We start from the raw sequence: 27,360 nt of genomic DNA, 5'->3' as shown, positions 1-27,360 counted from the left end.
AGTGAGACAGTGAAAGTCAAATTTGAAAAACTAGCAAGTATCAAGACACCTTCTACTGGCTGATACATTTACAGTCATTTTTTTTCATGGGCTATAAACACTGAAGACTGCGGCTGGCTATGAAAGCGCAACATGCAGACTCACATGATTTGAGTTTCTGGCTTTGAATTCACACTCTCTCAGCTGTTGTGTTGTCGTGGCAGAAAGTCTTAGTTTTACAGTAAACGTCCTTTGCATATAAGGGATACATATACCAAATTAAAGTGCTTAAACAAAGCAATAAACCAGCATTTTGCCACTCAGCTGAGGAGCAGGCTGCAAAGCTAAGTTGCCTTCCTATGTGCAAACCATATGGAAAGCTGTGCAGGGTTGAAGCAGTAGACCTGTGAGCCAAGTGTAGCAGGTTGCATAACAAGTGCTAATTTGGTTAGCTGGAGCTGATGGCGGCTGTAATTCTCCAGCACTATGACAGCAGAGCTGTGTTAGAGAGAGAGAGAGAGACTCCACAGGCTTCCAGCTGGATAATACAAGCTAATAGCATAACAGGCTTTTGCAGAACAAACGCAGGCCATGGCCAGAGCTAATTGTGGTGTTCATCACAGCCTTTTGGTGACAGACCATTGCTGCAAAGATGACAGTAAAGAGGTTAAGCAGTACTGTGGCCAAAATGCATATTATGGCTTGATTAAGTCCATTTTGATGCCCATTTGTTACTCCGATCCTATTCTCACCATGAGACTCTGGAGATGAATCATAATCATGTAATAACAAGTTATTAAATTCAGGAAATAACTGAAAAATTTTTAAAAGTTGATAAATATCCTTTTGTCCACATGCAATCAAAAAGAGGTCAACACAGCTGAGCTTCTTGTGTTTTGGTTTAGCATCACATCTGTGGCTGAGAGAGAATGGTTAGATTAAGAGTAAAAGCAGATGACAGGGCTGCTTTTGAAAAACTCTTGTCATTTTTAAGAGTTACTTAAGTCATTTGTGGCTTATGGGTAATTTTTGTGCAGTCTTAAGATGAATGGTTGAGCAGAATTTGTAATTAGTTGACATGATAACCTCCCTGAATGACTGTGGGTGCTTTTGTTCATATTCACAAATTCGTCATATGTTTCACATAGCATGAAAAGACATGGGCTGAATCTCGCAGTTTCACAGGAAATTTGATGCATAATTGTGAACATTGCAAATTGCAAATGGGCCGTTTTTACACATCTTTTATGGGATTATATATTTTGTGTTACTGACCAGGATTATCAGTCTATGCGTCTAACTTGTGTAATGTGGTTGTATACTGTAAACCAGCTCTGAGCTCGGTGTAGCTGTGGATGTCTGTGTTACCATAGAGCTGCTTAGTAACAGAAATTAATCACAGTCAGGAAGTAGGCCGTCTCTCTGTGTGGCTCTCATTGACTTTCTGTAGCTCCCTCTCACTCTTCCCTCTCTCTATCTAACAGACACTCAGTGTGTGTGTGTGTGTGTGTGTGTGTGTGTGTGTGTGTGTGTGAGTGTGTGTGTGTGTGTGTGTGAGTGTGTGTGTATCAGTGTGTATGTGCGTGCTTGGTTACCACAATGTCTATTATGCAAATAATTAACAGTGAAACTCTCCATTGCTAACTACAAAGTTAGGTTGTAACACAATTGCCATGACTCTGTAGGTGCAAATATGTGTTTCTTTGTTTTTGCTGAAAGCAAAGTTCAAGTCACTTTGGGGGCCCATTGTTTATTTTTTAAAACAGCCTTTAGAAATTATTTGCATGTTCTTCCCTTTGAGAAAAGGCTGTTTCCGAAAGGGAGAAAACAGTCCAACTGGTTAATCTGTATTTTACTGGTGCTTCAGTGTGCATCTTACTGTCTTGGCTTGCTCTACTTCAGGTCCTGGGTAAAATGACAGATTATTGATAAAACCGTACCCTTTCATTGCCCCGAGTAAGTTTGCAGTGCACAAAGTGGGCTGGGTGACAGCCACAGGATTTTTCTGTCATCGTGCGTGTGCGCAGGAAGAACATTTGTGCTTGCATGTGTGCTTGTGCAATTCACAAAGGAGTTGGGTAGAGATCAGCTGTCCATCTCTCCTCCACAGACACTGACACACTCTGATGCACACACAAACTGACAAATGCACACATACGCACAGCTATCTCAGCGGTGGCAGGTGCATGTTAAAGTGCAGTGTGGTTTGAGTGTGCTGTGTCCAACTGACTGAGAATGCTGCTGCCACACGCACACACACAACACACACACACACACACACACACACTAAGTAACAGTGAACAAATCGGGGGGAAGAGCCAGCAGATGTTTCAGATTTGGCCGCTGACCAAAAAAACTAACTTCTTCTTTTTAGTACTTTTCATTTGGTGTTCTTGATTACAGTAACTACACACACACACACACACACACACACACACACACACACACACACACCACAAGCATGCAACACATTACCACTGTGCTAACGATCTCGATTTGGTAGGTTTGACTCTTCCATTGTATTTTAACTTGTTAAACTTTCAAGCTGTAACATGTTGCATTATACACATCATCATGTTTTTAAAACTGGTTGGTCAACCCTGTCCATGCCCACAGTGAGATTAGCAATGCATGCGGATACCGAGTACTGATACCAGTTAAATGACTGGACTGTATTCTTTTACTACGAGGAAGCAATTGGGGATTGCTCTTTTATCTGCAAGGCAATGTCAGACTAGACTTTGCTTTCCAGACTTTGTAAAACAAAATGTAACAGGCTTATTAAGTCTAGTAATAAATGACAAGACAACCAAGATGAATGCAATCCAAAATAAAAAAAGTGTGTATGTTATTCGCCTAATCTTTTTTGCACTAGTTTCATTTCAGCTCAGATTTAGAATCTTCCCTGCCCACAGCTTTCATTTCACACTAGTTTCTCCTTTCGCTGCTCTCAGTCTTGCTGTGAGTGCACCTACACACAAACACAGATGCACAGGCACACATGTGTTTACATGGAGCTGACAAGAGGCAGGCGAGGTGAAAAAATATTAATCAAGTTGACAAAATGTGTTATGTTAATGTATGCGAAATAAATATTTCCCAATAAGTGTTAGACTGAACATTGCAAGAGGGAGAGTGCAAGAGCAAGTGAGAGAGAGCTATATTAGCTCTCCTGCTAGCAAACCAGTGCATTGCTGCTGATTCAACCTTTATTAAACACACAACAACATAGGCTTGAATTGCATAGATTGGCCCAGCTGTCAGCTTTTTGAGTCAGGATCAGTCTGACATTGGACCAGTACATCCTTGAGCCCGCATCAGCCTTTATTCCTATTTTGTGACATATTCTTTTGTTTGATGCTTTACATTATGCCTCTAAGGGAAAACAAGTTTCAGCTTCCTGCATCGAACGCTGAATTTGTTTAAACATAAGTACATGAATGTTCGTAGCCCAAAACCTCAGTTTTAGTGAAATTGTATTTATAACTTATTTACCAATATGTCAGAAGTGGAAATGAACAAAGTCACAGTAACGGTTCTTGTCAAGGACTTTTGGTAAAGATGTACAGAAAATTATGGAAAAATACTGAACGCTTGACTACTACAGTCGGAGGATTTTGTAAGTCTGTTATGCTGTTGCATTGGACATGTCGCTTCTGTGTTGAATTCTTAGGGCACGAGGTGGTAAATCGTCACTCAAACCCACAATGTGGGGTTTTCCTTTAATTTGCCATCCCTTTTAACACTGAGGGGGAAAGAGGATGTGATTCAACACAGAGAGTATGTGATGCATAATAGTTCCTGAAAAAAATGAGTTTTTACTTGATTACAACAGATATATATGTGAGGGGGGGTGACTGAAATCCAGTAAACAGGTAGGCTCTTTCTGTCTTCCCACAGCAGCAGGACATGTGACCTACACTTTGGACTTTACACACACGCACATGGTTGTCTGCAACATGAAAATGAAAGGGCACGCTGTAAAATGGTTCTGAAATATCTGATCGTTAGGGAGGGATTTAAGTAGATTTCCACTACACTTCAGCTGTTCAAATAAAAGGAGACCAGTTGTTTCATAAAATACGATGTTTCTTGAATATGAACCAAAGCCAGTGGGAACTCGATGAACCTGGAGCAGCACCATACTGTTCCAGGTCAACCTCACGGTGTGAAAAAGGCCTCCGAGCTCTCGGAATCTTCCTCCCAGGCAGGGTCATTGTCTGGGAAAAGCTGCAGGTTTCCTTGTTATTGTGGGCAGGAGTGCGATTTCCAGCATAACTGGTGGGTGATGATTAAGGTTAAATTCTGCTAAATGATTTTACCCTGTAAAAGACGGCAGCATATTTAGCAAGCACACACTCTTACACATTTGATCTACGCGTGGCCTGCATATGTACTTGATGATGGGTTGACTCTTGTGGTAAAATGAAGTGATGTGTTTCACTTAAGTGTGCCTCATGCCTGGAAAGTGATAATTATTCATGCACTTTAGCAACTCAATATGATGTCTAAAAACATTCATTCGGTGCTTACAGGAAGGTCTCATCAGTGTTTGTATTTTTATTTCTTTATTTTTTCATATTAAAGTTACATTACTAGTTTTGGGAAGTTCTCATCCTGTGAAAATACGCTTGATGTTTCTGAGAAAATAACCTGGATGATGTCACTGGGGTTGTTATACCTCTGAGGCTGGAGACTAAACATTACTTTATAAACACTGGATTTCGAAAGACACCTCTTCGTTTACATCTTCATAGTCACACGAATTACATTGACGTATGCTAATTTGCGTTATGAGAATGATCCAGTGTCTTAAGAGCTTTATCTGTATTAGGGATAAAAAGCTTCGCCAACTTGGCTTATGTTGCGTTGATTTTTGGCCATTTTCAGTTTTTACAATTTTCCTCAGTTTGTGCCTAAGCTGTTCATTATACATGCAATAATTCATTGTCCACATGTCTGTGTTTCTACAAACAAGATGACATGCATACATTTTATGGTCCTTAAATCTGGGATCCTGTTTTTAAAGTATTACATAGTAATAGACACAGTAAACATAGTAATAAAAGGCTGAAAGAAATGTTATTAAAGAAAAAACTATTATTAAAAGACAAGCAAAGAAACAAAGATTGTACAGATTCTGGGATCAGCTGTCAGACACATTGCTATTTAAGAAATCTGTATCGGCCCAACCTTTCAAACACAAACCTAACATTTATCTTTCTTTTTGTTTCATGTGTCTCACAGAGATAACTGAATGATGTTGCCATATCTTTATGGATGTTTACCCATGATGCTTTGCAAATCAGGTAAGTGGAATCTTTATGTTAAGATAGTGTTTTGCTGTATTACAATAGGATGCAATACAAATATAGCATATATCAGTACACATATATGGTATATTACAATACATGTGATACAGAAAAAAGTCTTTTATTTAGGGATGCAGTGGAGTTCAACATGCAGATGCACAGATTCTATAAAACACTGTATTTTATTTGAGGTTTTTTTGGTTTGCATGTTTGTTTTTGTGCTAAGGGAAGCAAATCTCTGTTTTAACAACACAACTGACCTGTGTTTCACCTCTTCATCACACCATCCAACATCATTTATCCAGTGCAAAACTGGGGTGTTACATCAGATATATTGACCACTGACCAAGTTAAATTCCAACTTACTTGCCAATATACTGACATTAGCACTGATGATATTGGCCAGTGACAGTGGTAGACCAGTGTACTGTATCGGCACTCTTGTTTGATTTTCTATAACCAAATATAATTAAATTGTGTTTTGCATGCCCAAATATTAGTGCCATGGCATCAGGAAAAGTACATTTGCAGGAGACGTTCAAAGGTCATTTGTCAGTCAGTGTATTTGTGATGGATTTCAAATCCTTTAAGATTTGGTTCAAGTTTATTCGGCGTGCTACACATGTGCCCTTCAACCGGACTTAAGGGTACTTTTACAGCACTATAACAGGACTACTCATCCACATGTGCAGTTGTGCACGTCAAAGTATAATCGCCTCCTAACACGGCAACTTGCACAGTAGAAAATGCAAAAAAGAAAACAAAAAACCCCAAAGTTTTCAGTTTCACAGCACTCATCATTCTGCCACTGTGAGCTTCAACTTTAAGCTCTGAGAAAAAAACAACCATTTGAACATTTGGCTGGGATAATAAGAACTTAAAACATTAAACTAAACCAAAAGGAGCATCACTGGATCAAAGGTGAGGAACACTGTCAGACATTATCTACAGCAGTGCATAGAAACTACAACAGCTCATAAAGCAAAACAGGGACATCCTGACATAAGAACATGGAAAGTGAAAACACACAAGGATGCGTATGTTTTAAGCGAGGGGGACAGTTAACCTGGTAATTTTTGTGTGAGTATGTGGTAGCTGTATGTGTGCGTAAAGCTCTTAGAGCTTTAGCCATTTGTAAAATTACCTCTTAGTGTGTGTTTGGCTCTTTTTTCTGTGATTCATTTCATTTGTGTTTGTGTGTATGAGTCTGTGTGTGTGTGTGTGTGTCTGTGTGTGTGTGTGTGTGTGCGTTTGCCATCTCCCTTCATGTAGGGCTTATTATCCAAGCAGGGACAATGCTTATTATGCAAGTGCTGAATGCAATAGTCTTTCTCTGTCACTCACTGGCTTCACTGTTTCTGACAAACATCTCTTTCTGCTTCAGTTTTGAAAGTTGTGCACAAGTTTGAATAATAGAAAATGTATGTATTTTTTTTTTTTTTTTTTGTTCTTCTTGTTCACCAAAAATAGACGAAAATATTCAGGCACCCGTAAATTCTAACAGCACTGACATCTCTCATTTTGCCTAATATTTGCAGTTTCTTGAACATCTGCATGTAAGCATTGTAAGTTTGTGAAAAGTGTTGTAACTAGTGATAAAGTAACACATTTTGTACTTTGACTGTTTTGTAACAAATGTCATGATTAGTGTATTTTTTAAAATAATAAAAGCCCTCCAGAATTACAGAACAATAGGCCATGTAAATCATCCAGTGCCTAGAACGATTGTGAGCGAGAGGAGGGAGGAGTGTGTTCCTGTGTTGTGGGAGGAGACAGGGAGGAGTGCGCATATGTGTGTGTGTCTACGTGATGGGGGGAGGGGAAAACCAGAGAGAGAGAGAGAGGGAGAGAGAGAGCAAGGGGGAGGGAGGGAGTGAGAGAGAGAGAGGATTTGCGGCATGTAGTTTGTCAGCTGTCATTAGAGGCAGATGACACACACATACACACACACACACACACGGGAATAATCTCACAGAGAAGCGAGGGGAAATAAAAAACGAGTGTATGGTTGTGCGGCGTGCGTGTGTGTATGTGTGTGTATGCTGTGAAAACCAGTGTGTTTGCCCGGCCGGCATGGGATGTTTAGCCGGCTCTGGACCTGTTATGGACTGTTTTAACCAAAGCAAAGGTAAGCAACGCTCAGACTCTGATCTGCTTCATTCTGTTTCATGCTGACAGCAGATTAAAAGGCAAAGTCTATAAGGTTGGTTGACACAATATATTTAAGAAGAACACACTCTTTTTTTCCACATATCTCAGCTGATGACATAGTTAAACAGAAGCAATGTTTAGCATTGTTATCAGCTACTTCTTGTTAACGTGAATAAATCAGAAGTTATGTCCCGCTTTAAAGCACCTGTCAGTCACTCGTGCTAATGTTTATTTAATGTGAATGACAGAAATGAACTTTATATTGTATTATCCCTATGTTTTTTTATTAGCAAGCAATGATGAGTTCTGATGCTCACAGTAGGTGTGACTATCCTAGTCATACTTGGACTTTGAGCTGTCATGTATTGTTGTTGTGGTTTTGACACAGTGTGTGCGAGCGTGTGTGTTTGCGTGTGTGTGCATGTTGCGATGGGAGTGGTTATGAATGACTGGCCACACACGCACACACGCAGAGTGCACAGTCAGCAGGGCCGAAGCTGCTCTGTCACCTGAGGTCTAACCAGCCAACTGTTTACTCAGTTTTCTGCGCTTCAATAACAGCTGTTGGTAAAACTCACCCAGAAAGCAGCAGGTTGGCTGAGTGTAAAATTCACAGGTTCGTGAAGTCGCTTTGCAAATGCACAGTTTCGTAATGACGAGCTCGCAGTTATAGGGAAAAAAATGGGTGGACTTGTTAATATTCTTAGCTAGTGAGGTGTCAGTTCAGTTTTAATCATTTTAACTATTTCCCAACTGCAGTTTTTACACAGGATATTAAATTTCAGTAGACTAACACTGAAAAAAACCTTCAGTGTACCAGAATGTTTTGTTTCCAAGTGAGCACAGCGATCCACGTTTGAAAAATCCATGACTGGTTTTCTCACAAAGGCACACATACCAGCACCAAACTTGAGCAATCTTAGAGGTTAAACTTTGAAAGACAACTTTCTGAAGCACAATGCAAACAGCTGGCGTTTCATGGGGTCACTGGGCTGTGACTGCGTGTTAATTTTCACACAGACACTAGCTGCTTCTGCTGATAAGTCACTCAGGGAGCTGAAGGTGGAGTTTGACCTCTGGGCCAGTAGAACAACATGAAACTCCTCTGCTATCTCTATCTAGGTATTTTTGCTTTCGCTTTGTGTGGCTTTTTTTTTTTTAAAGTTGCCTGCCTCACCGGTGAATTCATCTAATCATGTCTGATATGAGCTGTGGTGTCTTCCTGTTAATCAGTATGTCATAAAAAGTGATTTACTGCTAACTGCAAAGAAAGCAGCATTTGATTCCATCACACAGTGTTTAGTGATGACTTTGCTTCTGCCACGATTATCTGCTGTTTAAATTGGATAAAAGTGGTAAGGTTTGTCTTGAATTCTGCACATGTTGTACAATGAAGAGGGACCACATCACTCCAGACCTGGGAACACTGTACTGGCTCCCTGTATCTCTCAGAATTGATTTTTTTTTAAAGTCACCCTGCTCAAAGACTTCAGACCAGCCACTGCCTTGTGTCCCTTCTGCTGCTGGCTTCCGATTACCCAAAATCACACCGAAAATGAGAACTGGACAAGCTCCCTCGTTTTCAGCTAATAGCCTACTTAATGATATTAGTGATTTAAACATTTAAACACCCCTTAAAAGCAGGGCTTCTCCTGTCACAAACTGTTATGACACAATGCCTTTGTGTGTTGTGTAATCGTTATCGTTACTTGTTTGCTCTTTCATCAAACCTGCATCCTCATTTTTTTAGTGCCGCACATGTTGCATGAAAGGTGCTGTACAACCAAAGCAGTATTACACTACAGTATACTGTCAGAGCAAAAGAGCTTTGAATGGCTTTTCAGAAGAGTTTCAAACCACCGGCCCTGTGCTGTGAACTGACACGAAACTTGAGCTGGGAAGAGGTAGAAATCATATTTAGGAGTCCAGATTTGTCCACCGCATGATGGCATAAAACAATCACTTTGTTTCTGTCTGTGTCTCTACAAGCGCTACTCTTATATTTTATGTTTGTTTTTTCATGCATGTAGGATGATTCCGCACATTAAAGGAACATAAGTTCTCCTTTGGTGTCTTTCCTAAACTGCAGTGCCGAGGCGGCCCCGATGTTTTTGTTCTGTGCTGTTAAGCAGCCGCTCAGTTTCAGTGTTTACAGCAGAAACTCTTTTGTGTGTGTGTGTGATTATCATCATGTTTGTCCATGTAGAAGCATGGCGTTTTTGTTTGTGTTTTTGTGTGCGTGTGCATTAGTGTGTGTGCGTATGCCACAATTGAGTTAGCATCCGGGCAGGCATGTTCAATGTTATTGATTCCTGTCTATAATCGATCACGCTCTCACATTACATGAAGCTGCACATGCCGAGTAATGAGCAGCTGCTGGCTATCTAGCCAGCTAACAAGCCATCTGTGAACAGTTTATTTAGAGTTATTATTTTTAATGTCCCTCCATTTTGATGCTATGATAATTACTCTGGCGTTTCTGCACTGCACTTGCATCAGATCATCTTTCAATCAGTCAGATGATTTTCTTGGATTTCTGTCAATACAGTTGAGTTTCTGCTTGTTTTGCTTCTTGTTCGTTTTCCTAACTTTGGGAGAATTATAGAGACAGAGATGTGCAGATAATTTACTATTAAACTCTAGTTCAAATTAGATCTGATCATTCTAAATGTAATCTATTACTAACAACAACATTTTTCTCAAGTTGATGTGATGTGATGATGTTGAAGATGACAAAAAAGAAAGGAACAGAGAGAAGACAGAATAACTGAGCTAAGGTGGCTGAGCTATGGTGGTGGGGGTGATTATTTAGACAAAAAAAGGAGTGCTGGTTGAAGTGAGCCAGTTTGTACAGCTTGTTTTTTACAGGGACTCCCTTCTCAGCACACAGAAAGGCATTTGCTTTTCATTCCAACACAACAGCGTCAAAAAGTCTTTGGAAACTTTGACACTTCAATAAAAGAAGGTCTGGGCAACCAGGTGGCAAGAGAGGTAACTGTGACCAAATGTTTGAAACAGGCTTGATTGCCTGAGAAACTCCTGTGTGTTCAGGTGGAAAACTGGCTGTAGGGATAGATGTATACTCGTGTCAAATTTGCATCCACTACATGGGCGTAATGGATACACTGGAAAGAAACAACACTGTGAAAGCTGAAGCGGAAGTCAGAATCTGCAACCCTCTCAAAGCCTTTCATAGTGTTTTTTTGTTGTTCTTGAGGTGCAGCGTCCGTTCTGGGATTTCAGATCTTTGATGTACAGATTTTTTGATGTTAAAAGAAGGAAAAGAAGAATTACAAAAAGAAAACAAAAGAGAAAGTTTCATAATGTTTCAATTTCTTGTTCCGTTTCATGAGGAAATATTTTGCAAGAGGTCAATTAGCTTCCTAAAGCTATACCAACAAACTATCATATTTATTGAATTAAACTAAAGATTTACTGACGTGTTACAGCTGTGAAGACGATGCTGTTGGATGATTTAGATTTGGTCTTCCAACAGGATGTTGATTGAGGTGTAGGATAGTATTATGACCTAAATTGTTTGAACAGCTCTTTAGCTATATCCATGTGTGTCGTAATGTTAGCTATGCTATGGACAGTCCAATTAAGCTGAAAGGCTTGATATAAGCAGGACATAAAAAAGCTCATCTTAAATAAGGCTTAGTGTGACATCTGTATCAAATATACATATGTCACATATAGAGAACTGACCATTTACACTGTATTGTCATCACTATAGTAAATTAGTAGAAGCAGAAGGAAATGTGTATCTAGAGCAGAGAGGATTTCTTGCTACCAGGTGAAATCCTGTGTGTGGCAGATTTATGATTTCACGTTAGTGTGTGATTCTGTACATTTCTGGCTACATCACTGGCTCTCAAACTGTAAACGGCAGCAGGCGGGGCACAGGGGAAAAACATGGAGTTAAACTACATTTACTGAATATGATTTATGTCGAGGAAACAAACAAAACAGAGTTTGTTTAATCATTAATCATTACTTGACTGAAATTTAACATCAATCTAATTAGGTTTGTTTTCTTTTTATTTGTTGACACACATTAGGGGTTTTTTTCATATGGCCTTATGCTCTCAAATGCTTCTTTTTTGAGAGGTTAGTGGAGCAAGAAAAGGAACGACAACAGAGTTTAACACACAAAGGTGCAACAAGCAAGAAAGATGGACAGTTTATATAGTTTTTGACATTTAGTTTCATTACACTACAGAGACATTTTTGTATATTATGACTTCAGTCTATACTGCAGCAAAGCTAATGACCAACAAAAGAACAAACATGAACAAGAATAGCCCACATAACCGGTTATTCCGTGTATCATGGCCATTTCCCTAAGTGGCAGCAGTATGTGTGCATCTGCAAAGCTCAGCAGAGCACCTGTGTGTTATCATGATTAAGCCGTGTTGTAGAATCTATCCTTTTTGGCACGTATGTGTAGTCTAACTGGTAACTGGTGTTAGTGCTGATTTGTGTTAGCTCAGTTAAACAGCTCAATGGACAGTCTAATATTGTTTGAATATTTGCTGACTCGGCTCCAACGAGCCTCAGGCGTCAAAAAAGAAAGCAGCCGTACCAGTTCAGCCACTGCTATCTTTCTCTTTGTGGCGCCTCTGTCTAGTAAATCAAAAGCTATTTGGTAATTAAGGTAGTGGTTACTTGAAATGACTAAATAGTTATTGAAAGCAAGTATTGTAGCTGCTCAGAGAAATAAAGCTAGATATGCGCAATACAAATTGTCACCAGTAACCGGCGAAGAGCCAACCATAAAGCCACCTGCTCAGAGCAGCATCACCGTGGCACCAAACAGCCGAGATGTACATAAAGAGATTGGACTTGTTGACATGGACACGCCAACACGTAGAGAGCCACATACACAAACACGCTCACTGTGCATATGTCGCAGGCCTTTCAGTGTGGGAGAAGCCAGTGTTCTTAATCCAGCTACAGCAGGGTATTAAATCTACTTTATGTTTGTGGGTTTTCTGGCTTTTAGACAGCAGCCTTAACAGCTTACAGACACCAAAGGGAGGAGGGTCCTTACTACCAAATACCTCTGTCAAGCTGACTGGTGTCTGAGTGCTAACTTGATCCTGATTTTTATCATTTAGTTATTTGTTTTTGCACTAGCAGTAGTAGGGAAACAAGGCACTGAAGTACTAGTCTTCTGTTATAGTGGACTATACTGCATTTGTAGCTGTGACTCCTCTTCACAGGTTGCATTCATAAAAATAATTATTCGGTTTTATTTTTTTCATTTCTAGAGGTTTGAAAATAAAATTTAATATTGACCTGCAAGGAATAAAAAGTAAATTCAATTCAGTTTTATGTAACACCAAATCAGAACGACATTGGCTCAAGGCATTTTTATGTTGTGAGGTAAAGACCCTACAATAATGCAGAGAAAACAGAGAAAACCCCAACAATCATTTGACTCCTTTAAGCAAGCACTTTGGTGACAGTAGGAAGGAAAAACTCCCTTTTAACAGGAAGAAACCTCCGGCAGAACCAGGCCCAGGGAGAGGCGGCAATGTGATGCAACCATTTCGGGTGAGGGGAGGAAGACAGGATGAAGACATGCTGTGGAAGAGAGCCAGAGATGAATAATAACTAATGATTAAATGCAGAGTGGTGAATAAACACATAGTGAGTAAAAAAGAAACACTCGGTGCATCATGGGAAGCCCCCAGCACCCTAGACCTACTGCAGCGTAACTAAGGGAGGATTCAGGGTCAAAAGTTTGTGTAAAGTCTTAAATATCATCCTTTGTTACCAACCCTTTTGAAGGTGTACTATAAGAGAGAGTATAATAACTACTAATAGTACTACCTACCATGCTTATATGCTTCGCAAATATATGAAATTACACACATATATGTTAATTATTCATCCTTGAGGTGACTCTTGTTGTGTTTTGGTGCTTTATACATGAAATGAATTGAATCCAGATGGATTAACGTGTCTGGGAGGAGTCGGGAAACAGGCATGCATACTTTATGATCATTATGGTAAGATGTAAAACCTTTTCACAAAATGCAAAGATCTCCAGGAGGAGCTTCAATAGAGCAGCCACCCACGGCGAGCTGAATTGTGCGTAACATTAACTGACGGACTCAATTAATTTCTGGGGATAAAAACTCTGACATTTGCACAGTAAATGTATTAGGACATTAAGAATAAACATGGAGGTTTTCCACTATCCCTGCAAAAAAACAAACAAAAAAACCACATTAGCTTTAATTTTGTGCTGTCAGTCATTGCATAAGACTGCGTGGTCGTTGTCATTTTTTCTTTTTTTTGTTACACGCTGAAAACCTCAATTAGTCTGCACACTAAAGCCTGGGGATGACTCATTACCTTAATAACAATCCATAGTGCGTTTTACTTCCATGACAACTATCATTTGGTCAGAGTAGGTCTGTCATGCATATGGTGATTGTGGCATCCTCCTGACTTCCCAGCCATTCCCTGCTGAACAACAGGTCTTGTAATTATCTCTAATTTACAGTAGTAACAGATTTTCCAGAGGTTTTTACCCATTGTGCTATTTTTGTTTACTTCTAAATGGAAGTCGGTTGTGCTATCTCTCATCTTTTTTTTCTTCCCACCTGATTTCCATGTGGTTGCAATCCAACACCTACATGCTCTATACCTCTGTTGCACAGTGGGAATTATGGGGAAATTCCTGGAAAGCTGAAGGCCGTAAAGGTAGTTTGTATTAACTAATGATAATGCCCCTGATCCACTCATCTGATTGCAGACATAGAGATTTAAACCCAGTGTTTTGTTCAAACTAAAGGAGACTAAAAACAAGTAAGGGAAGTAAACAACAAAAACACATAAGTGAAAGCCTCACCCTGCACTCACCTCTGTAACCCCCACCCCACAAACTGAAAACAAAGAAACTGAGGAGCCGTGGTTTCTACTGGAGACAGGGTCCACTTAAGCAGGCAGTGATCAATCCTCAGCTTTAATTTCTTAATGGCTGGTTTGACCCTCTGGCCCTGGCTCTTCTCTGCTTCTCAAATTGTTTTTAAATGGCTTCACTTTGCGAAGCTCTTGGCTCCTCTGATTGCATTAGTATCGGGCTGAGCGGGGTAAAGGCTTTTGTCGCAGGCTACATTAGTGTTAATTCATTGTGTGCACATGTGTGTGTTTGTGTGTGTGCGTCTTTCTGTGTTTCCATGCCACATGTCTCTTCATATGGATGTTCTTGTGGATTTGGGCATGTGTATGTACTTCAGACATTGATTGAAGTATCTAAGTGAAACTGATTGTGAGGAGTAAAGTGACTTTGTGTGTGTGTGTGTGTGTGTGTGTGTGTGTGTGTGTGTGTGTGCCTTCCTCTGATTGACTGAATCTTTAAGCGAGGCTTTCATCAACTTTTGAGGTTAACGTGCTGGACTCTTGTGATGACGACGTTAACTTCACCGTCCGCTGAACATAATAAGACTCTTTGTTTTGAAACTAACATCACACTTGACGTCGCTAACCTTTGTTTAATTAACTTTTAGAGAGGTGTTTCCTTTTTTTCCTACTTAATCCAAGTAAATGGATGACTTGCACAGCTCGAGGGTGGAAGGTTAGTTTTGGTATTTGATGTTCAAGTTTAAATATCTCCAGCAATGATTGACAATCAGGTAATTAACTCACACGTTGTAATTTCCTTGTTTATTAAGATGCTGATTACACTATTAGGAAAGAAGTGGGTATTGTCAAATGACTTTCTGTTCATTTGCATATGCCACGTGAGAGTTGATCAACTTGGCATCAATTTGTGTTAGCAAAATATGTTTGCAAAGTTAACTTTAAATCAGCTGCTGAGTGCTGACAGGAACTAGAGAGCAGAAACTTTTTCCCATATGAGCTTCTCTTCACTGGCTCCCTGTTAAATCCAGAGTCAAATTTAAAACTTAAAATCTTTCTCCTCACATACAAGGTCTCGAATTTTCAGGCCCCATCTTATCTTAAAGACCTTATGTTACCGCACCATCCCAGTAGAGCACTTTGCTCTACGACTGTTGGCTTACTTGTGGGATATTTAAAAGTAAAGTGGGAAGCAGAACCTTCAGGTTTGGGGCCACTAGTCTGTGGAACCAGCTCCCAGTTTGGAATCAGAGACCCTCACTTCTTTTAAGATTAGACTTAAAACTATCCTTTTTGTAGTTAGGGCTGGATCACGTCACCTGGAATCTTCCCTTAGGTTTTCTGCAATAGGCCTGGGCTGCTGGGGGCTTCCCATGATGCACTGTGTGTTTCTTCTTCACTCACCTTTTTTCACTCTGAGTTTATAAACCACAGAGTATTTATATTAATCAGGTATTATTAATCTCTGGTTCCATCCGGTCATGGCAGATATCTGCCACTCCCAGAGCCTGGTTCTGCTGCAAGTTCTTCCTGTTAAAATGGAGTTTTTCCTTCCCCCTCCCACTGTCGCCAAGTGCTGGCTAATAGGGGGTGATCTGATTGTTGGGGTTTTTTGAGGTGACTATTGTGATTTGGCTTTATACAAATAAAAATGAGTTAAAAATGAATATTAGACCTATAACACTGAAAATGGAGCACAGTATGATACTATGATACTATAGAGACCAGATAAACTAACTACCTTCCATCAAACAACAGATGCAATGAAAGCAAAAAAAAGAAAAGAAATAAAGTTGTTGACCCCCAATTCATTAATTTAATGATGTAAATTAGCAGGAGCCAAAATGGGTAATAGATTTTCTTTGAACTGCTCATGTTCAGATTGAAAAGATATCAAAAAGCTGCTTTGACTCAGAAGGCAGCACAAAATTTCAAATTCCCCTTTTGTTTGTTAGAACTACTCTTTGCTCCCTTATGGCTGGCCTGACAAAAAAAAGCAACATTTAACACAGTAGTCTAAGTTATATTTTTAACTTACTGGCTACCAGACATGACGCATGTTCTCAGTGTAATGCCTGTGTATGGGAAGGCATTAGAAAGGGTAATTACGGTGGCCAAGTGGACAGAGATGTTTCTCTGTCACCATGACCCTCATCACTGCTGAAATCTTCTGTATTTCACGTAAACCTGCTCTTTTATGAGTGATTATATTCTAGTCATCAATCAGCAACCATCACCCGCCATTAAGTGTCATCATGTAAACTACAGTAGGGACGCTAATGTCGTTCTGTTTTTAATAACTTTGCAGTGGGTATGTGTGTTTCTTCCTCCACATTTATACAAATGATAGGACGGCTAAGGATCCACAGCTCTGGTGGTGCTTGTGGCCTAATAACAGGACAGTCGAATGGTCACATTGCTAGCACACTGATATTTAGCAAGTACAATGCTATATGTAGTTTAGCATGTTGGTAGTATTAGAGGGAAATTCAGGGAGTAATTACAAAGTAATTACAAAACAGCAGTCAAACAGTCCAAAGGAACTGCTGGTGTAGGTGGAGGGAAAGTCTGGCTATAAACAAAGTCATTAAAATCCATCCTTTTGAGACAAATTCATTCAGTGGTTGTCAAGATGGCAGTGCCACTGTCAGACAGGCATTTTATTCCTTAAACCAGCCTGCTAGCTTTTCTAAAAATTGGCTGATGGCAAGAAAAGTTGATAGCTAGCTGAATCATGATGATAACAGCTCATTAACAAGGGCTCTCTTTGCATTGTGGTGGGAACTATCACCACATCCACAGCCAAAGACACCACTTGGCAAAAACTGACTGTTTGATTTTTTTTTTTTTTTTGTTTAATCACATTATTGACAATTTTCTGCTCTCTTGGTGTAATAGGGACATATTTTCCTCCTTCCTCAAGCCTGCTAATTCAGAACAGCAGATGCTCCTCCTATTTTCTTCCTCCTGTTACCCCATCCATTTCCACTTGTATTATTTTGCTACACTTACACTTGCCAGCTTGAAGACTGTGTAAGAAAATGTTTCTGCAGGCCCTTATATATTTCTTCGCTTATAGGTTTCTTCCTTTTTGTCTCTCTTTACTCTCCATATCCCTCCCTGTCGTTTTTCTTTCCTTTATCCCTCTATCCTGCCTTTATCTGCACAGTATCAGCCCCACTGACGGCCTGTTATGTAATAGTCAGGTGATGGGCTGGCCCGTTTAAAGGCCTTAAAGCCCGAGTGTCCTAACAGACACTGCCTCTGCTCCTGCTTGTAACTGTTGGAGTCTGTCTCATCTGCAAATGATTGTTAAAGATAACAGATGATTGTCACATCTATTCTGTCAATTTGTAATCAGTATGTCCTTTTTATTACCTCAACTCCAAACCTGTGTTATATTAACAAAAAAGGACACGCCAATCCTTTGAAAGGCCTGAACCTGAAGCAATTTTTAACTGTTTCTTAAAAAACAGAACTAAGCGCCAGACAGCTACCATAACACACATCTGCAATTCGAGTAATTTAAAGTAAAACTGAGGGAGAAATGAGAGAGTTGACCATGTTAGACCAACAAGGGTTTTGTAAGCAGTGTTTTGTAGGTCTAGCCACATGAGGTGACCATATGGTTTAACTTTCCCTGCCAAGAAGTGTTTAATTTAAATGCCTTTCCACCTGTCTATACTTTTCTTCTTTTCGGTCTTACCCAATTCTTTCAAGATGGCAAAAATATTCTTTGAACAACCTGGCTGTCGTCATTATGACTGCTATGACTGCTACTGAATGCCTTTGACTCAAACACCATAAATGTTCATGTAAGAACAGTGTTAATGCCTACATGAATTAGCTGTTTCTAACTGAAGTAATTATTGACACCTACTGTATTCCCACTGGGCCTCCCACATTGCCTGCGGGCACTTTACAATAGCACATTGTGTTCGGGAGTCACGAGCGCACTCCCTCATTATGCAAAATGCAGTGTGTGTACATCTTCAGCGCATTAACTTTTGCCTATAAATAATGAAGTGAAGTTCATCAAGGAGTGAGACGAGTACTCTTCACCATCAGTTTTTAAGGATTTAGTGTCCACGGTGCTCAGCTGCACTTGTGCCGCTTCAATCTGGCGCATCGAGGTTATGTCTTTGTTTATTGAGATTTACTGTAAACACTTTGGATACGTTTAAAATCATGAACACATAAATGTCCAAAGAACTCTATAGTTTTTCAGGCTTGTACTCTTGCTGTGAGAATGTAAATATTATGACAGGCAACTCCAGTAACTGATCTACATTTGTATTGCTTAAACAGGTCCGTGGTTATTATACTGTTGTACCTTTATATTTGATGGTTCCTGTTTATGCCAAAACATGTAACTTATGTTTTATTTTATGGTGATTTTAAATGAAGTCAAGCCTTCAAGCCACAGTGCTCCTGGCAGGCAGCTCCATCTGCACCGCTCCATGCACTCATAACGTGTCTCACATTCCTCATGTCATATGGAGAGCATACTCGGTCTAAATTCTCATCCCACCCTTCTTCAATTCCTCAGTAACCCCACCATCCACCTGTACGCTCCAGAGGGCTATATGTACGCATTATTTACCAATTTTATATGTAACAAGGTGCATGTTAAACACAAACTCTAACTACAATCTGCACGTGTTTGCTTTTCTGCCTCCAGGTGCTGATATCTGCTGAAGATGAGTAGTGGGAGGGGGGACACCCCAGAGCCCCCCAGAGGGGGAGACTCTCTGAAGAGGAAGGACTGTCAGTCAGACCTCCTGGGGCCCAGGTAAAAACTTTATCCACCACACACAGCCTCATGACACACTGTAATACATAAAGCCTCATGCAATAACAACTAATCAGAACTAAAGTCTTATTACTTCATTAAAGAACACTTGATTATTAATTATATAGCTGCTCATTTTGGTTGGTTAGATTTTTGTCACATTATTAAATAAATAAGTAAGTAGTTATAAATGGCATGATAGTTTATGGCTCATTAAGAAGAAAAGGGAGTGATTAATGTGGGTCACTATAGAAAAATGCTGCTGCAGCATCTTTTTATACAACAAGTTGACTGAATGAACTGTTGTTTGATGGTACGCTGCAGTCTGTGCGCTGAGGCTATAATGAGGACACATTGATGTTGCGTCGGAGGTTGCGAACTTAATTTTACTAAGTGTCTCTTTGTCTCCCAAAAGAGAAGTAGTCAGTATGGAGAGCACGAGAGTAACTCTCGGATATGTAGAAACATTTTTGGCAACTCAGTGTAAGATTACTGCACAGTGCACCAAAGTTCTCAGCTGTTATATCACAGCTATATTATCACACAGTGCAGCACCGTTTCAGTTATCATGATTTTGACTTCATTCATTTCTTTCAATGATGTCGTTGTTTCTCTCCTTATCCTCCAGCCCTAAGAGAAGCACTGAGAGGAGAAACCGGGAGCAGGAGAACAAGTACATCGAGGAGCTGGCAGAGCTGATCTTTGCCAACATCAACGACATGGATGACCTTAACGTCAAGCCGGACAAATGTGCCATCCTGAAGGAGACGGTGAAGCAGATCAGGCAGATCAAGGAGCAGGGTGAGGATATGCTCTTGTGTAATAATAATAACTAAATGTTAATAAATGTGCTTTGGCGCTTGTGCTTGGAAAACCGAAGCCACCCAGTTGTTTTTGATTTGCCAGCGTTCAGGGTGTTTGTCTGTCTGTAAAACTTCTTAAATATACATTTACAAATAAGAGGAAAAGGCAGGGGATCCCCAGCTTAATTACAAACAACAGTCAAACAGTCAAAACTAACTGCTGGTGGAGCTGGAGGGAAAGTCTGGCCATTACCAAAGCCATTAGAATATATCCTCTTGTGACAGTTCCATTCAGTGGTTGTCAAGATGGCAGTGCCACTGTCAGATAGACAGTTTATCCCTAAAGCCAGCCTGCTAGCATTTATAATTAATGACTGAAGGCAAGAAAAGCCGATAGCTAGCTGAGTCATGATGAACAGCTCATTAACAAGGGCAAGCAAAGCCACACACTCGTTTTTTGACTTGTCAGCATTTCCGTTTTTATCTTTTAGGTCGTTAACCAGTTTTTAAATTACGGAAATTTACAAAAAGCAGGAAAAGTCATGATATCTTCTAAGTAAGTGCAACATGACAATCGATGGAGAATTTCTAGCAAAAGATGTTCCTGTTGTGAAGAAAAGTACCGAATCACAGTTAACCTCAAAGTTAACTCACACACATGCTGAATAGTTTAATCTGCCTTAATTACGACTCCAGTTTATATATGTTAAAAAAAAAAGGAACCCCTAACATCACAAAAAACTCCCTGACTTGGTAGGAGTAACTTTAGAGACTACTGATAGAAGCCCTGAAGAAGAATATGATGAAGACAGTTATGAAAGAAATTGAAATTGTATTATACAAGTTTAATAATAAATGTTTTAAGAATAACAGCTACTCCTTTAGGTGAAAACCAGTGCCTGGAAGTGCCTAAGAGGGAATCTGTTCAGCAATCTATTTTAATGAGTCCAGATAAGTTGAGAAAATTTCACCTTCTAAGGAAAGCAGGAAGTTCAAGGAAGATCAAACTCTCAGATGACAGTTTCATAATCAAAGAGAGTCTATTCATGTTTTCACAGTCACAAACATGGAACAATTGCCGGAGGAAAGCGTTGCCGTTGGAAGTGAAGAAGCATAAATAATATTAAGTCTGTAACAACTTAAGTGCTGCAAGCACATAAACTGAACATGTAATTCTTGAAATGGCTTTCTGCACTTCTTATGTGTTTAACTTAAAAAGAAACCACACTAATGACAACTATCAGCACAAAACTGTCTTTTAGCATAACTTTAACACTTAAGCCTTGAAAAACAAAAACTCTGGCTCCGTCCTGCGTGTAAGTCTCCATCTTCTAGGACCTGCAGTAGGCTCAACAGACCGATGCGGAGAGAGGAAATGTGAGTGTAAACACAGACTCAATAATGACAATGTGTGTGTGATGATGGTGAGACAGACAGACAGAGGCAGGGCTGTTATGTAACGCTGACCATGATGTGAGTCTTCAGAGGAAAGCGGGCAGACCTGCCTTCATCACAGTCTCACGATTTCCCTTCAGCCCTCTTCCTTTATCTCCCAACCTTTCTCGCCACATCTCAGTCTTTACTCGTTGCTTTTTTTTTTTAAAACACGAGTCCCCCTTTTTACAATGTCATTTCATTTTAACGCCACATTTCTCATCATTGCATCTCACTTCTGTCCTCATTTCTTCATCCTACCAGGTTCTTTCCTTTCCTTTCCTTTCCTTTCCTTTCCTTTCCTTTCCTTTCCTTTCCTTTCCTTTCCTTTCCTTTCCTTTCCTTTCCTTTCTTTTCCTTATCTCCTTTTTTACCCTTCCTCAGTCTACTTTAATTCCTTTCAGTCATTTTCTTCATGTCTTTCTTCTCTTCTTTTCTCCCTTTTGTTTATTCACTCTTTCAACCTTGATGTAATTTTATCCTTCCTTATCCTCGTCTTTCTCCTCTTTTCTTTCCCTCCCGAGCTTGTTTTACCCACTCTTTTTCCTCATTCTTTTATCTTCCTTTTCACCCTTTCTCAGTAATGTTTGTCCTTTCATTTTTGTTCTTTTTATCCTTTTTTCTTCCTTGGATTTTCTTCTTTCTTCTTTGTTTGTCTTGTTTTATACACTCTTTTATTCTTCTGCTATTTTCTATATTTTCCTTTCCTTTCTGTTAACCTGTTGTTTCTTTCATGTCTCCTACACAGCCTCTGTCTCTTGCCCATATCTTTATCTCTTATCTTGGCTGGTTTCATCACTCATTTTCTCATGGCCCCTCTCCTCTTTTAGTTCCTGTGGTCAGCCACTTGGTGTCCATGTGTCATGGCGCAGTTTGCGTTTGAAAACAACAGCTGAATAAGCACACACACACATACAAACAGATAATACACACAGCTGCCTGGTCAACTTCAGAGAGCCACTATTGTCTGCATGTTTTTGACCTGCTGAGGTCGATTTCACACAAAAGTTATGAATTCAGACAAAAAAACATGTCACCTGATGGAAAGCTCACAGAAACAAACAGGTGAGAAAATAGCATTGTACGTACCCATTCATGATAGTCAGGCGACAAGGTGTGTGTTTATGTTCTTTGGCTCACAGCTCATATTTACACTTACTGCAGGGTAAAATTCTAGATGATGAGTATTTGTGTAGTGAGCGTGCACTACCATATGAGTGTGCCGTGTCCTTGGTTTCTCACTCAGATGCAAAAACACCAGTGATAAAAAACAACACTCTGCTTAAGGCTCCACAAAAGGGATTTTACTAACCAGCGGGTGACATCCATCTCTATGTTTAGTAATTACTTACTGTAAGCAATCAGTTGTGTTGGCACTTAATTTCCTGTCCGTTACTCAATTAACCAGTTAATTATTTCAGCTTCCTAAGCTAAATAAGCAAGTGCAGAGGATGGGTTTGTTTTAAAGAGTGTAAACTAGCAATGAAAGGGTGTAATCATCAACCGCTGTCCACCAAGATGTTTGGAAATTCTGCATTTAATACATAGCTGACCATAAAGAATACTGTTCTTTTCTATTCTGACACATTTTTGCAACCTGCTTTGTTTAATGTAAAAAGTATATAACCATATATTAGACTTTTTATATTCATTTAGAAAAATGGAATCTCACCCACTTGGTGGGAGATGGATTTTTTTCCCACCCTGCTTTGTTAAAGATGAAGTTGTCTCATTATTCAAACTGCTGCTTGAGGTGTTGGCTTGAATAAAGCTGTTTAGATCTAATGAGCTGCGCATTCGTCAATACTGCAAACTGCATTATGTATAGTACGCAGCTGTTAATATGCAGGTTTGACTGCTAGTATCGAGTGTTTTTGCTGTGATGTTTAGCTTGAAAGTTATTTTGATTATGTAAGCTTAATTTATAGGCAGTGGTATGCAGAATAACTCTTTTGCTTTTTCATGCAAATTGGGGGTTTGGGGTCCAAACCTGAGTGCATAAATTGATCGTGTCAACTGGAGTGTAACATATTTATTGATTTAAAAAAAAAAAAATGCTGAGTATTATTGTAATACCCTCCAACCTGCACTGCAGAGCCACCCCAGGCTCTCTGTGACAGGGTTTAAGGCTGATGACTCTGTACAGCTCCGGTCCCACAACAGGAATGTCAGCTATGTGGTCTAATGGGGCCATGGGAGGCTTAACAGTCCAGTGGTACAACCAGGGAGGAGAGTGGAGACTGGCCTCTAGTATGGCTATGAAAGTGTAAAATGTAGAAAGCATTAGTGTAGTGATACCTGCTGCCCGCGACATCCCCACCACTGAAACCTACACACGATCGTGCTGCTGGAAGACTCTGGTTTAGAGTTTATATAAGCACAAGGTTAGAGTAAGGACTAGCCAAAGAATGTAATGTGTGAAAGGTCCTGGTGTACATAAAAAAACACAGTCTCTGAGTGGGTGTGTGTTTGCCTGAAGGCTTCATCATCACAAAAACAATACTGTCAGTGTTTTCTGCGAAAATAAAATACCCACTAAGCGGGAGAGCTACAGTGAAAGCTTCAGTCTGACAAGATGGTTTTCCAAGAAAATGAGCATATTTCTCTGATACACATACAGTGAGCTGGTTCATTGGAAACAAGCTTTCCTTTTGATGCTGATGACATGCTCCATCATCAATGAGTCATGCCTTCATTAAATAACTTAAAGTGTATTGTGCAGTTTTTTTCTCGATCTGTTCCCTGTTGGATGGTAAAGGAATGTAGGGTCTTTTTATTATTGTTATCATCTTATCAATACATTTAATATTGATTAGGTGTGTCACAGTAAGAGTATAATGAAGACAACTATGATTTTCCACAGATTTCTTCCCCACAGTAACTTTGAGGAGTAAAAATCTCAAGTCCTTACAGCCCTGCGTTGAAACCATTAAACAAGAAGGCCTTTCTTGACTCAGAGATGAAATTTTGTCATGTCTGTTACAGAAAAGGCTCCAGTTGCCGATGCAGAGGAGGTGCAGAAAGCAGACGTCTCGTCCACAGGCCAAGGTGTTATTGATAAAGACACTCTTGGGCCCATGATGCTGGAGGTGAGTTCAACCAATAGTTTTGTGGCTATAATACATGTGTTGGGGGAAAAAATGACATCCATGACAGTCAATTCAGTAATAATCAAAACAAGCCAAAAAGGATTACTGCTTTTGCTGCTGCTGCTGCCAAAACTGAGGACAACTGAATAGTTTCGATTCACTAATCTAGTGCTTCATAAATTTATGTGCTGTGACAATGATTATGAGAGCTTCTCACTGGTTTCTGATGCTATCGTCACAGCAGTTGAAATAGGGCAAAAATGCAAATGCTAAAAAAGGAGATCTGACCTCATTACGGCTGCAAATATTTCATGTATGTTGTCGTCATAAACCAATTTAGAGCATCTTCCTGCAGCAACACAGGGTGATAAGAGTTTCTGTGACAAACTCTAATGCAGTCATCCAGCCTACTTGAGTGTGAGTGTGTGTATGCATGGGTATGCGACGACGTATAACATGGGACCCGGTGAGGTATAAATACCTTTGTGAAAAGCCAGATTAGAAAAGGAGGGGCGGAGTCTGACCACACATACACGCAGTCTATATATAGTGTTCACCAGCAGCAGTGTCAGGATACCTTTGTGTAAACATGGGTGTGCTAAAGGAAAAAAAATCACAGTCTGTACATTAAGGTGGAAAATGAAAGAAAAAATAGACAGAAAATCACACGGTGGTCACTGGGATGTGCTGCAGTGCCTCGAATCATGCTCGGTATTTGAGAATATTAGCATTTATTTTTAATAGATATCTATCTAAACTTTAACTGAGTTGTAACGTGAATCTCTCCCAACTTGTCTTCTTCCCATTTTCCCTTTCTTCCCCTTCATCTTTTCTGTTGGCTCTCTATTTTCTCTCTTTCATCCTGTCTTCACATCCACCTTCAGGCCCTGGACGGCTTCTTCTTTGTTGTCAACATGGAAGGCAACATAGTGTTTGTGTCGGAGAATGTCAGCCAGTATTTGCGCTACCAGCAGGAGGAGCTGATGAACACCAGCGTCTACAGCGTGCTGCATGTTGGCGATCACACCGAGTTCATCAAGAACCTCCTGCCCAAGAGCCTGGGTGAGAAAGTTATTGACTTTGGCAGCACTGAGAGAATCTTCACTTTCTTTTTATCTTACAACTCTGCCATGTTGAGAGAAAGCAGAAAAAGTGATTGGTTTAGGTCATTTTTCATGTTTTGTAATGGGTTGTGGCTAGTAGCTTACTGTTGGGAGCATTTCCTGCTTTGTGAAATGAGCTTTTCTTGTAGCTTTTTTTATCTTGTATCGAATTTGTTTGGTGCTGCAGTGTTTATGTTGGAAATTTAACATGCTCACGATGTCTCCTCTTTGTTTTGGCATCCCTCCCTGTCTCTCAGTCAATCATCGCGATTCGTCCAACAGAAACAGCCACACCTTTAACTGTCGCATGTTGATCAACCCTCATGCTGATGGTGAAGCCCGGCTTGCCTCGGATCAGCAGGAGGCGGCGCAGCAGAAGTATGAGACCATGCAGTGTTTTGCTGTCTCTGAACCCAAGTCAATCAGAGAAGAGGGGGAAGGTATTGTCTCTACTTGTGCCAGTATACTTGTGCTTTTTGTCACTCTTTTCTGCCCTTTAATTTGTCTTCTTTTATTTTCTGAGATTCACTCGCTCATTTTCCATTTTTGCTCTGTCATGCCTTTATTCCTCGCTTCCTATTTGCAGTCCCCGTCTTTATGTCTTCGTCTGTCTCTGCTGATTTGGTCCCGTTTTTTGTTATTTCTCACCATGTGGTAGAGTGACTTTGGCCCTTTCACTTGTGTGCACATCTTTTACACTGTTATTTTCCCTTTTTTTTCCCCGCCACCCAGTCTGTGTCTTGACTTTCTGTCACTTTCCCATCACTCTTACCATCCCGGGTCTCCCAGTCTCTTGTGTCCTGTCCTCCTTCCATCATCACTTCTCTCTATTTTCCCTCCCATCCACTGGAAGAGACTAATTAGTGTGTGGCACTTTGTCATCTTCCCATCTAATCTAATCACACACACATGCACATTAGGGAAAAGAATCTGTCTGCCAATCTAATTTTAGATGTCTGACAACCAGATATTGTGCCAGTGTCTCCCACGTCAAGAGGAGGATATCTGGTGGACGGAGTGAAGGCTGTAGGTTGAGACTGAGATTTAGGTTGATGTGTAGATTGACTCTGACTGAGAGTAGTGCTGACATCGATGTCGGGGGTGAGGTCACAGTTGTCCTGTTTGATTCCAGTGCTGAGGTGAAGCTGTGGGTGTGTTTGATGTTAAGGTTGTGGAACAGACAGGGTTAACAGAGTAAAGAGTGAGAGTAAAGCTGAAGCTGCTTTAGTATTCGATCTAGGCTGGTAAAATGATGTGGGCAGGAGGTATGATGCCCCAGCTGAGGATGAAGATACACCTGGGAGTCACACCATCACATACACCTGTACAGTTTAACACATTCAAGTTTTTAGATGTTTATAACATTACGTTTTTCACACATTCACCGACGCTGTATTGATTACATTATATTTTGAGGTGCTTCACTATTATACTATACCTTACTACTATAAGGTTACTAAAGCTATTAGAGCCTTTCATTCGCAGTCCCTGTTGCATTAGAAGCAGAGATTTTTCTTTAATGTAACCTGTTTATTTTTCAATTCTGCAGATTTCCAGTCATGTCTCATCTGTGTGGCAAGAAGAGCCCCTGTCAAAGAGAGACCTGTGATGCCCACGTATGAGAGCTTCACCACACGCCAGGATCTTCAAGGTAGGTCCGCAGGGCTAGGTCCTGTGTTAATATGCTGCATGATCAATCTGTGGTAGCTTGCCAGCATAAAATACAATAAGAATATGGTGTTAGTATCTGAAACAGCTTCAAGTCAGCCTGGAAATTATGCTAGTGTCCTACTCAAAGACATTATTTATACCTGGCTTTCA

The 27,360-nt window shown here is 40.1% G+C and overlaps 1 protein-coding gene across 4 annotated transcripts in view; it reads left to right on the top strand.

Annotated features, from left to right (window-relative positions):
- Nucleotides 1-27,360, top strand: part of LOC100698057 (nuclear receptor coactivator 2) — a 54,910-nt gene that overhangs the window by 8,192 nt on the left and 19,358 nt on the right. For 3 of the 4 annotated variants that reach the window (XM_005476815.4, XM_005476813.4, XM_013272748.3), the window contains exons 2-8: nt 5,227-5,288; nt 19,000-19,110; nt 19,739-19,911; nt 24,333-24,436; nt 25,321-25,498; nt 25,797-25,979; nt 27,089-27,190. In XM_005476815.4, the coding sequence (XP_005476872.1) occupies nt 19,019-19,110; nt 19,739-19,911; nt 24,333-24,436; nt 25,321-25,498; nt 25,797-25,979; nt 27,089-27,190 (832 nt within the window). In that variant the 5' untranslated portion in view covers nt 5,227-5,288; nt 19,000-19,018. Of the gene's footprint in view, nt 1-5,226; nt 5,289-7,168; nt 7,420-18,999; nt 19,111-19,738; nt 19,912-24,332; nt 24,437-25,320; nt 25,499-25,796; nt 25,980-27,088; nt 27,191-27,360 lie in introns of those variants that run through there. The other variant, XM_005476814.4, reaches the window with a different exon arrangement.

The sequence above is a fragment of the Oreochromis niloticus genome, linkage group LG18 (genome assembly GCF_001858045.2).
Source record: "Oreochromis niloticus isolate F11D_XX linkage group LG18, O_niloticus_UMD_NMBU, whole genome shotgun sequence".
In the NCBI taxonomy this organism is placed as follows: domain Eukaryota; kingdom Metazoa; phylum Chordata; class Actinopteri; order Cichliformes; family Cichlidae; genus Oreochromis; species Oreochromis niloticus.
The sequence above is the reverse complement of the archived record's forward strand: the minus strand, read 5'-3'. Positions and strand labels throughout refer to the sequence as shown.